Raw genomic sequence first — 12,557 nt, 5'->3', positions numbered from 1 at the left:
AATAAGTGAGTATTTAAAGTAATGTTTTGTACACTCACGAGAGCCGTTTTGGATTTTGAAGTTAGCTGTAATCTCAATCTAATTGTAAAACCTAAACAGCAGAGCAGCTGTGGACTTTCAGTCCATCTCATTTCCATAAGCACTAAAGAAATCTATTTTTGTTTTATTCTCACTTAGAATACTTAAGATTCTATGTGCTATTCTGATGGTAGATTATATAGAATACAGTTGCTATTTTCACAGCCTGAGCCATCCAGACATGGAAAACATTTTTAGTGCAGAAAAATAAGGAAAAGATCTTCAGAACAATAACAGCAGTTACAAATGCTGACAAAAACTCCATCTTCAGCACAATAAACGTCATCGGGATTCTCTTTGGGAAAGCTGCAGTTGCAAAAAGATAATAATTAGGCTTAATAATTCAAAGCCAATTTACAGCAGCTCTACACACCACAGAAAATGTTTAACATGCGTATAAGTACAACCAAACTCCAAAAGATTTTTGATCTATAGCAAATCACTCAGAACACTGAATATATCCCAGTGCTGCTCTTACCTTTCTTAGCAGCATCTGCTCTCCGTCTTGCTGGCGACACCAAATCTTTTACAATCTGAAGCACTTGAATCATTGCTCCTTAGCAAAATCAAAGAGACCAGATACCCCCCTACAATTCCAACAGGTTTCATTACTACACGTCATTAGGCGGCTGCCCTCAGCATGCTCAGGCAAAACGGATGCAGGAACAACTCCTCTACCTTCAGAGATGGATTTCTGCCTGACGACTCTACAGGCTGGGGTGATGGATTTAAAGTGACTTCAGCACAAGGAGACAAAAATCTGCAAGCAGTCCTAAATTTCTACAGAACATTTCAAGAAATTATTTGTAGAATAGAATGCATACTGATTTCTCTAAATAAAGCTTAAAGGGAACATTCACATTAACTGAAGAAAACACCTCTTGAAATGAATTCTGATAGAAGCAACACACACCTCCCTGAGCTTAGTATTTAAGAATAGTGTCTGAATCCTCAGTTAAAGTCTGTATCAATTCATGAAATTTCATGTCATGTTTTAAGAGAGCTACCAGTGCACTGCAGAGCCAGCATCAGACCTACAAACAGAACTCAAACCTACCCTGCTAAACACATTCGGGCAAGCAAGCACCTACTAAAACAAGTCTTTCTGTTCCTCCTTCTTCCCCTTTGAACACGCACCTCTGACACCCCTGTACGTGACTGGAATCCTCGCACATCAGGAAGCATGCTGGAAATCCAGGGGGCATTTTGGGTGTCCTTCCCTCTCTTGCCATCAGAGGCCCAGAGAACAATTTCAGCTAAGGTACTATCATTACTTCAGGCAGGTAATTTTAAACAGACAAATTGCAGAATGTGCCCCGTAACACTTTTAATGCCATTTGGAAAATGTACAGAGGCACTTCAGAAAGCCCTTCTGTCAAAGACTCTACAGAGCTAAGGAAAAAAATCATGAGAAATTGTGTTTTATGCTGTTGCATTAAATAACTGTCAGCCTCTGTGAATGCTTTTGGAAACTGAATTGCTGCATAGCACTGTAAGGCCTCATCTGTACAAAGCAAGCAATTTAGGAAGCCAACTATGTTTTCCAAAAAAACATTAAATTAGAACAAACCCAGGCCCAACCAAGGCTCAAGATGCATTCTCTGGCCTTTAGACCTTCTGTTCCCATTGCTTAAGCGTTAGATGTGGGAGAGGTCATTTCTTTCCATTCCAGCTCCTGATCACAAACATCTTAGATCTTATAGTTGCTGGCGTATTTATCCACATGCATGTTGGTCTGTTGAAACACATACAGGGTAGGCACAAACTGTTTCTGTTATGTTAGGCTCATTTACATCCTGCCCATTAACTCACCCCTGCCAGAAGTAATAACATTTCCAAAGTACTATTGTATTTGGCTTGGCAAAACAAAGACAACTAAAACCATCATCTCTGACAAGCCATCCAATTTCTTGTCCCACCCTGCAAGTACATCCACTCAACTGGAAGCCTGGAGACAATTACTGAGCAACTATCAATTATCTCTTCCCAAAAAAAAGGATTCTTCAAGTCATCTGGAATGGAACATTAACTCTTTACATAAAGAATAATTCCCAAATTCTGTACATAAACTTAAATGCCAAGTTTCTGACAAATAACTTCATGGTCTTTTTTCCTTCCACTTACACACATAAAAAGATATTTCTAGGAAAAAGCTATAATTTCAGAACATTTAAACAAAACTTAATGTAGAATTGTCTGATTAAGTTGACCTGCAGATTCTTCAGATATACCTTTGACAAACCTGCTGTAAGAGCTTTCCCATCATTATCTTTCTATGATGTATTCTTTAATTTAGTTGGGTTCTCAAACAACTTTTCTTTGTGCAAGAATTCCAGGACTAGAAATCATTCCCACACATACCTGCCCTTCCTCAGTGTGAAAAAACTGCAAAGATGGCACATGCAGTAGTTTTCCTCTCAGTTCTGTTATAATAAAAATGCAAGCTTTAAAATGAACTTGGGAAACCATAAGCAGGATTACTAAACATCTTGTTTACAAGAGAACACTGATAAACAAGGGGAAGTATTACACTAAAGTTATGACACTTTGATTTAAGCAGATTCTCTTTGAGTCATGTTGCAACACTCAGTGCATACCATGTGGATTTCTACTAATCACTTGCATTGTCAGCAGCCAGTTAGCTGAGCAATGGGCACTTCTTAATGTTCTTGCATTCTGCTTTTCTCCCTTAACTTCAATAATTTAGGGCATACAGCAATCACACTCATTACAATTCATTTCATCAGGGTAATAATGAGAAGGAGCAGTTAACCAGGATTAGATTTTATGGATCACTGTGTGCAGCCCTTGACCTCTCTCAACCATAATAAAGAGTACAACTTGCATCCTGATTAGTTAGCTGCCATCACTCAAAATAAAAATGTGTCTATTAACGTAATTATAATTAGCTGGTCTTTGAAAGCAGTTCATTTTAATAAAGCATACTGCCAGGAGGTAACACATACAGCACAAAGGATGCTACAAAAATACAGCTCAGTAGATATATGTCAAACTATAGTTTAAAAAAAAAAAAACAACCAAAACTAAGCTTGAGCAAAACTTAATTCTACTTCTCTTATTATAATCTAAACTGTTTATATATTCATGGAGTTGTGTCCAGGCTTAAAAAAAAGAAAAAAAAAATCATGAACACTCGAGGTAACCCCAAGCAGCACTGCAGCCATCCCAAGTCACCAGTTTGTTCTGCCCTCATTTGCAGAAAAGAAAATGTACAAACTAGGGAGAGAAAAAAAAAGAAAAAAAAAAGAAAAACACCACCAAAACAGCTTGAGGGCATTTGAACAATAGTCCTGCACACATTTGAGATGCAAAGTTATCGTGACCATTCTTCTTCCATCTCACATCAACCTGACCTGGTTAGAATTCCGCTTGCATACAGATTATTCTGCTACATCTCCACAGAAACACAGGCAGTTCTGTCTTCAGAATCCTCAACTATGCTTCCAGTACAGCACAGCAGAATTATGTTTGTCCTTTTCCCTATCTGCTAAACTCTAAACATGGTTAAGATACAAAGCATTAAGGGCTGACAGTCCCAAAGAAACAGCTCATAGCACAAAGGTAGAGAGAAATCCAAGGAAAGCAGCCATGGCAAGGAGTCAGGCTGAGCTCCATCCTGACACTTCCTTCTTCAATAAACGCAGAATCAAGCTTGAAGTTCAGCCACTGTCATCCAGAAAGAAGTTAAATGTATCCATGAAAGTCTCTGATATCTCTCTAACACTGCAAAAAGTGCAATCTGATGTTATGGGCAGTAGATGGGGATTTTAGTAGATGGGATCCACGTGCTCTTTGAACCCATCTTTCTACACCTGTAAAATTCACAGATTAAATACCTTGCAGAGTCAGCAGGACTATCCATAACAAGGGCTATAAAAAGTCAAGCACCAGAAACAGCAAAGGCAGTTGTTCTTAATGATCAATTTGAAAGTTTGCTCTAAAAGCTGCAGTTTAAGAAGCTACACACAGCAGAACTGCTTTGCCTCCCTCCCATCTGAGCAAAATAACTCAGAAAAGGAAGTAGATTTTCTTTTAAGCACTAACAATAATTTTATAACCAATTTTCAGCATTAAAATAGCTTAAAATGATTAAGGAAATGTAAATAAAATATGTTATTTGGGAGAAGACTCCTGAAATATGAAAAAGAAGGAAAAATCCATTATAAAAACATTTGCATAGTGAATTCCCAGTACATACTTCCTTGCATAAAGTGACTCAGTTCAGTACAATCTACCCAGCAACTAAGTCACAGCAACACCTAAAATATCAATAGCATTTTGTTTTACAATTACTCCTCTCTGACTTTTCCTGTCACAGCTGGTCTTCAAATGAATATCTCAAAATAATAGGCATCGAGCTCTAGGACAAGCAATATATCTTCACACAAATAACTATTAAAGCAGTAGTAAAGTGAGTTATCCAGCCTTTCTCACTAATATTTTCAATTAATTTTCCAATTCATGAACTGAAGCCTACAGTTTTCATTCATCAGATATTAACTAATCCACTCTAGATAGAACAGGAGAATTCACATCAATAACTAACCCCCACCCATCTCCCAACAAATCTCTGAATCTTTGTTATCTTCTACAGAGTATTCTTGGACAGTAATGAACTGTAGGGAACCAGGAAAAAGACAAGCAAAGAAAATCTAACGTTCTCAAGAAATCAGATCCAGAATTCTGGTAGCCTTTCGGTAAACTAAACTAGTGATAGAACTGTGTTTGTTACCCAAGGCATTCATTTTTCAAAAAAGAATGACTGCTTTTGGCTATGTATTCTGTAAATCTTCCATAAAAATAGATGAAATATGGCCACAGTCTTCTGACAGATGGAAGCACAGAATCATCTGTGTTGAAAAAGACCTTCAAGGTTATCAATTCTAACCATCAGCCTGACCTAACACATCCCATTGCTCAAACCACGTCCCTTAGCAGCACATGCAGCTTTCTCCAGGGACAGACAACAACTCTTCGCTGGGCAGCCGATTCCATTGCCTGATCACCCTTTCCATGCAGAATTTCTTCCTAATATCCAACCTCAGTTTCTCTGGTACAACTGGAGACCATTTCCTTGCATTCTATCTCTTCTCACCTGAGAAAAGAAGCCAACATTCACGCAGCTGCAGCCTCTTTCAGTCAACTGCAGTGAGCGATGAGGTCTCCCCTCTGCCTTTTCCAAGCTGAACAATCCCAATTCTCTCAGTCACTCCTCATAACTTTTGTTTTCTAGTTCCTTTACCAGCTTCATTGCTCTTCTCTGCACACACAAAAGCAACTCAACATCCTTCTTGTAGTGAGGGGCCCAAAACCAAACACAGTATTTGAGGTGTGGTCTCACCAGTGCCCACATACAAGGGGACAATCACTCCCCTAATGCCCTGGCCACCACAGTTCTGATGCAGGCTAGAAGTCATTGGCCTTCTTGGCCACACAACTGGCTCATGTGCAGCCAGCCACAACCAGCACACCCTGGTACTACTCTTCCCCCAAGCCTATACTGTTGCATCAGGTTGTTATGAGCCAAGTGCAATGCACAGCATTTAGCCTGGTTGAGTGCCATACATGTGAACTCATCCCATCCACATCCTTCCGCAGTCTTCCCATACTCAAAGTCATCAGTCCCTGCCTATCTAGGATTCTACAGAGCAATAGAGTTAATAAATGTTGAATTCTATTCAATTTGCTCACTGTATTTTTTTTTTTTTTTTTAGGTTTGCTACCATTTTCAAAGCATGAAAGTATGGCCACAGTTTTTGAACAAACACAGATGACCCTCTTTTACAAGCTGTCTTTACAAGTCCACAAACAGAAAAAAGCTTGACCTAGACAGAGGGTGAAAAACTAATAAGTGCACTGATTAAAGAAAAGGCATTCTGATCTGAAAAAGCTGATGTCTTTTTCTTTCTGCTTCAACACATGAGAACACCATTCATTACATTCAGGATCAGGATAGAGAACTTCAATGAAGGATCAATGATATTAATTCTACCTGCTCTAGGTTTTTTTATATATATATAATAAAGGAAAAGAAAAAAAAAAGAAAGAAGAATAAATAACAAAAGCTAAATGGAAGAGGAAAAAAAAAGAGAAAAGAATAGGTAACTTAGGCAGCCATTACTGCACTGGTTGAAGTTTTAAAGAAAGAAACTACACACTGCAAAACCCTGCAACTGCACAATACTCCTACTGTTCTCCTTGTTACTCAAGTCATGTTCTTTTTACCCCCTCAGCTCTTGCTGCAACACATTCTGCAAGTGGATCTAGATGATAACGAGCAGACAGCAACTTTCCCAGAGAGCCACATTGAAGAGAAGGGAACTGCCTGGGCAGATCAGTTTTACCATCTTCCTGGTAAACAGACAGCACACGGCAGTGAAGATGAATATCAGATATCTGTGTTCAAATACACCTTGATGCACTGTTCCAAAAAATCTGATTGTAATTATTGTACATCGTAATTACAACAAGAGAAAGGTTTCAATCTCTTTTTATCCAAGAAGATGAAGCACTTCTGAAATTTTGCATTTCCTGGATTTTGGTTGTCATTGTAGTATCAACTGACAGATTACTTCAAGCCAAAGGATATAATTAAAAATATTTTGCCAAATGTACACATATGGAAAAAAGCCACACCAGAAATTGAGAGGTAGCTTCGCAAACGCAAAATTGAGGAAATGCTGCACCTTCCATTTGTAAAACACACACGTTTTTATCAAGCCTGAGTATTTGCCTTGTGTAGCAAATCATCTGTAGAAGGATTTTTTCTCTGCAATAAAAGCCCAGTGTTCATAAGTTTTTGAACACTTACAGCTAGTCTACCACTACCCAAGTATCTATGCACACGAACACAGCTTTATACTGATGTCACACTATTACAAATAGAGGAAAGATGTAAGCACTACAAAAGTAAATGAAGGAAGTTACCCTGAAGGTCCCATTGTCAGAAGTGATCCACCTTCTGTAAGGAAGTGTGCCTGGATCTGTTTGCTTACTGCAGTTGTATTTTAATGCCTGGCACCATTACCTGCTGCCTTTCAGACTTCTGCCTTCCACTCTCCTTGTACATTCTTCTCAGAAAACGCATACGCTTTTACAGCATATTTAAGCAATGTATTTTAAAAGCCAAGCACAGTGATTAAAATTGGAAATGACAATTACATTAACCATGACTACTTATAATCCTAAAGTTTTAGTGGGAATATGAATTCTGGCTAAGTAGCTAATTGAGGCTATCTTTGTTTTGCCTCTGTTCTTAAGAATGGATTTAATTTAGTAGTGCACACTAACTAAAATGTTAAACTTGCTTTGAATCCAATCCTATTTCCTACAAACTACATATACTACAGCAATTAAAGAATTCTCCTACTTCCCCCATCAATGAAAAAGTCTTGTGGGATCACCTGGGCCTCTCAGCCTCACTGCCTACAGATAAGCAAGCCAGTGCTTATCAGAGGCAGCAGTGTGAAACAGAACACTTTGTTCACAGAATCAAGAACTGTAGGGTTGGTAAGGACCATCAGTAGATCATTGAGTCCAACATCCCTGCCAAATCAGGTATCGTACGCTAGATGACACAGGTGGGCATCCAGACAGGTCTTGAATATCTCCAGAGGAGACTCCACAACGTCTCTGGGCAGCCTGTTCCAGTGCTCCGTCACCCATACTTTATAGAAGTTACTCCACATGTTTGTATGGAACTTCCTGTGTTCAAGTTTTAGGCCATTACTCCTTGAGCCTTGCCTCATACATTTGCCTCCCACCTACCTTTAGACACTTATAAACATTTATTAAATACCCTGTTTTTTTTCCCCAGGCTGAACAGACCCAGGTTACTCAACTTTCCCTCATACAGGAGATGCTCCAAGCCCTTTATCATCTTTGTGGTCCTCTGCTGGATTCCTACAAGATCCCCATCTTTCTTGAACAGGGGAGCCCAGAACTGGACACAGTAGTCTAAACGTGGCCTCACCAGGGCAGAGGAGAGGTGACCTGCTGGCCACACTCTTTTTACACATCCCAGGCTACCGTTGGCCTTCTTGGCCACCAGGGCACATTGCTAGCTCACAGCCAACCTGCTGTGCAACCTGCAGCGCTCTTCTCCAGCAGGTCAGCCCCAACCTGTACTGATGCGTACAGTTATTCCTCCCCAGGTACAAGACTACACTTGCACTTGTTAAATCTCATCAGGCTGCTCCCTCCCCAACTCTCCAGTCTGTCCAGGTTTTGTTGAATGGTAGCACAGCCTCCCGGTGCATCAGCCACTCCTCCCAGCTCTGTATCATCACCAAACTTGTTGAGGGTGGACTCTATGCCTTCACTGAGGTCCACTGATGAAGATGCTGAACAAGACCGCACCCAGCACTGACCCCTGTGGAACACCACTGGTTAGCTTGATATTAAGACAACCACGCTATTCAACTGAAGAACATCTTACCTACCTACCACAAGAGCAAAACTAAAGGAATGGTACATGCCTTAGTGCCTCAGCACCAAGTTTAGAACACTGCAGTGTATTTACTGCTCTCCATGCTCTCTCAGTAGCTATAGAGAATTTAAAATCATGCTAACAAGTTTCAGCCTACTGTTATCCACAGAGTGAGCAAGAGACAGAACTGCAACACTCACCCCATACCTGTAAGGCAATTTGATACATTAACTTAACTTCCAGTGATACAACATCAGGCTATAGGTACAGAAAAAGCAGTGCTATTTACCCTCAATTTAGCCTTCAGGCTACTCTATTCTTAACTGTACAACACACAGATAACACTTAAGAAATAACAGTGCCTTGACATACCTGGCAAGAGTTAGTTCTCCGACTTTCATGTTACACTTCCTAATCAATAGATGAAAAAGAAAAAAAACAACCACCAAGAGTTTCATAGTGAGCTTGATATTGTTTCTTTTAGTTTATTTCAATGTTTGGAGAATAAATAGATCTTGAAATGTCATTTGAAGTAACTCACAAGCCTTTGAGATAGGAAATATTTTCCTGCCACTTCGCGGCAGGAAAGAAAACCTGTGGACATTTTTGTTGCTGCTTCTGGCATTGAAAATAATATGGGGGGGGGAATGATTTTTGTAAAACAAACAAACAAAAACAATAACACAAAATTGACACTCCTTAGTTTGCACCTAATCTTTTCACAACTAACTATAAACCAATATTTCCTCTCCTATCTTCCAGACCAGGCTCTACGTAATTCAGATACTCTTGTGGTAACTAGATATAATTGGGGGGAAGGGGGAAGATGCTAGAAGTTTGTCTAGTTTTTACAATCAGAAACAAAGAAATGTAAGATCTATCCTCTCCTAGGAATGTGAAGAATCAGGATCTGTAGAATTGCATGGCTACAAAGTATGGCTGTAGCACAGCAATGCTGATAAGAACAGCTATACCTGGCAAACTCACTGCCAGAAAGTCTGGGGGAGAGCAGGGAAGGAGGGCTATGATATTACAGCATTTGTACAACTCAGAAATAGCAGCGTCACAAAAGAAAAGTCCTCATAGAAGGCTGTAAAAATTCTGGGGAAAATAAATAAATAAGCTTTTTAATGAAAGCAGCAAAGCTGATTTAGAGACTAATTTTCCTGTCCCTAACAAATTCCGGGAAGTCCAACTCCTGCTTGAAAAAAGAGCTCTGAGTGAGCCTGTCAGCACTCTGCCATGGAGTTGGGCTGATTTTCTAAGAGCTTTTCAAGGGTAAAACAGAAAGGCTGCATTCAAGAATACTCTCCTATGGCAAACCAAAGTGCTTTATTAAAACAAAGTGCCCTTTCACATAAACGTTCTTTCAGATTAATGACTGTACTGGCCAAAAGCACTGCAGATTCTTCAGCACATTGATGTGCTTTCTGGTTCAGATAATAATTGATTATGTTACACAGCATACAGTGTGGAAAGGGGAAAAAAGAAGAAAAAAACCCACAAGACATCAGCTTCACAAGCCAGGCTGCAAGTCCTACACAGCTCCCTGCATACTTCAACAATCTGGAACAGGGTAGAACAGGGATACCAACAGCCTGGAAAAAACGCCAGTGCTATCTCGTCCAGTTGCAATTTTAAGAATGAAAAGCCCTTAATTACAGAGGGGTGCTTTCACAATGAGAGAGTAAATGAACCTTATAATCAGCTGCTTGATAGGATATCATCTAAGCACAACTACTTTGTTTCCACAAACATCTGCAAAAATCCTCTGACTACAGATGAGACAACAGATCAGATAGTTTAGGGAATATCTTAAATTTAAATGAACATTGCCAGTCACAGAGCCAGTAATTCTGCAGGGATCACTCATATTACTGTGCTGATGACTACAACCCAAAGTATTTTCACACAGAGGGTTGTGAAGCACAGGAACAGGTTGCCCAAGGAGGTTGTGGATGCCCCATCCCTGGAGGCATTCAAGGCCAGGCTGGATGTGGCTCTGGGCAGCCTGGTCTGCTGGTTGGTGACCCTGCACACAGCAGGGGATTGGAACTAGATGATCTTTGTAATCCTTTTCAACCCAAGCCATTCTAGGATTCTATGATTTTCCATCCCTGCTACAATTCAAAGTTGTTCCCTATTAAAAATTACATCAGAGCAGGCTTTTAAAACACTGTCAAATTAGCTTAAAATAACTGCACATCCAGCCAGGCAGGTATTTTGTCTCTTGAAAATTAACATAGGAGAAACAACACTAAATGATGTAACAGCTCACTTTTTTTCTTATTTGTGACACAGTTACACTACTGAGCAGCAATAATTTCATTTTTCCAACAATACTGTACATTAGTCAATTACACACAAAGGGAGAACCACATGACTCACAACAGGTAAGGAAAGTCTTTAAAATCACTTCTCAATGCTGCTTTTCAGCCCATTTCAAACCTTTATCTGACTAAGCTGTTCTTTTGCAAATCCTCTATAGTTCAATGGGAAATTAAAACAAGACTGTGGCGTTTAATGCAGCAGCCTCTAGGATGTCCTCTCTGCAGTGACTGAAACACCGCTGTCCTGTGGCTGCACGGTGCCTTCTGCAAAGAAGTGGGTGCCTGCCCAAACATCTACACCCACAGCTCTTGTTTTTTGGCTGTATTTTAGCTCTGAGTTCCTCCATGCTTTCCCTTCAGAGTGGACTTAAACACCACACTTGACTTATCACAGGAATGAATAGGATCCCAGACCTATGAATTGCTTACATAGTGGTGGATACTTGATACTCACTCCAGAGAACAAGGTTGCAGTGTTCCTTGCTACTTGCTCTTTCTGCTGCAGGAATACCAACAACCCACAATAAAGGCATCATTGTGTGACATTCTATTTAAGGAGTTCAGAGATAGACCCAATAGAGAATAAGATTTAAATTTATCCCCCCCAAAAAATCTGCCTCAGAGGAGTATTATCTTGCCAAAGGCATGCATTCTATATAAAGCAACTTGTCATAATTTAGTAGTTCTCACTGGCCATGAATGAAAACAGCAAGAGGCAAATTTAGAATAAGGACCATCTCCTTTTGTATATATACAGAAATAAAAGAAGCTGTGTATGTAAGCATGTAATTTATAAACAGAAACATAATGATGGGACAAGGGGGAATGGTCTGAAACTGAGACAAGGGAGGTTTAGGTTAGATATTAGGAGGAAGTTTTTCACTCAGAGGGTGGTGACACATTGGAACAGGTTGCCTAGGGAGGTTGTGGATGCCCCATCCCTGGAGGCATTCAAGGCCAGGCTGGATGTGGCTCTGGGCAGCCTGGTCTGCTGAATGGTGACCCTGCACACAGCAGGGGGTTGAAACTAGATGATCATTGTGATCCTTTTCAACCCAGGCCATTCTACGATGCTATGATAGAAAAGTATATTGTATATTTAAACATCCATTACATGTTAGACGTTTATAAATATAACTTGTAATAATGCATACATTTATATTATCTTGGCAATTTCGGGGGCACACAAAGTTAATCTTAAAGTAAGTTGTACATAACCTAACCCTGCTTTCCCTTGAAACCATGACAAAGAATAAATCTAAAGAGCAATTATCTAAAAGGGAAATAGTAGGGAGCATTAAGTGGCTTTCTCCAACAACACTACAGAATAGGATTGGGGGAATGATTTTGAATTGAAAGAGAGGAGATTGAGGTTTTCTTTTTGGGGGAAAGCTTTTCACTCAGAGGGTGGTGAGGCACTGGCACAGCTGCCCAGAGAAGCTGTGGGTGCCTCATCCCTGGAGGTGCTCAAGGCCAGGCTGTATGGGGCCCTGGGCAGCCTGAGCTGGTGGGGACAACCAGCCCACAGCAGAGGTTGGAACCGGATGGGCTTTAACGCCTCTTCCAACCTAAGCCATTCCACAATGGTGAATTTTCTGCCACAGCTCTCCTGTCAGTTCATAGCTAACAACAGTTAGCCAGCACCAATATCTCAATTAACAAACAGAAATTACGTTGGTTTAAAAGCAGGTGTCATAATG

The 12,557-nt window shown here is 40.1% G+C and overlaps 1 protein-coding gene across 3 annotated transcripts in view; it reads right to left on the bottom strand.

Annotated features, from left to right (window-relative positions):
• The window catches only part of USP6NL (USP6 N-terminal like), a 113,008-nt gene that overhangs the window by 87,835 nt on the left and 12,616 nt on the right, over positions 1-12,557 (bottom strand). The window contains exon 1 of one of the 3 annotated variants that reach the window (XM_010719236.3): positions 557-776. The exons of the other annotated variants lie outside the window; for them this stretch is intronic. Within the exon in view, the coding sequence (XP_010717538.1) occupies positions 557-629 (73 nt within the window). The 5' untranslated portion in view covers positions 630-776. Of the gene's footprint in view, positions 1-556; positions 777-12,557 lie in introns of those variants that run through there. 3 annotated transcript variants of the gene reach the window in all.

The sequence above is a fragment of the Meleagris gallopavo genome, chromosome 1 (assembly GCF_000146605.3).
Source record: "Meleagris gallopavo isolate NT-WF06-2002-E0010 breed Aviagen turkey brand Nicholas breeding stock chromosome 1, Turkey_5.1, whole genome shotgun sequence".
In the NCBI taxonomy this organism is placed as follows: domain Eukaryota; kingdom Metazoa; phylum Chordata; class Aves; order Galliformes; family Phasianidae; genus Meleagris; species Meleagris gallopavo.
This window is presented reverse-complemented; position numbering and strand designations above follow the sequence as displayed.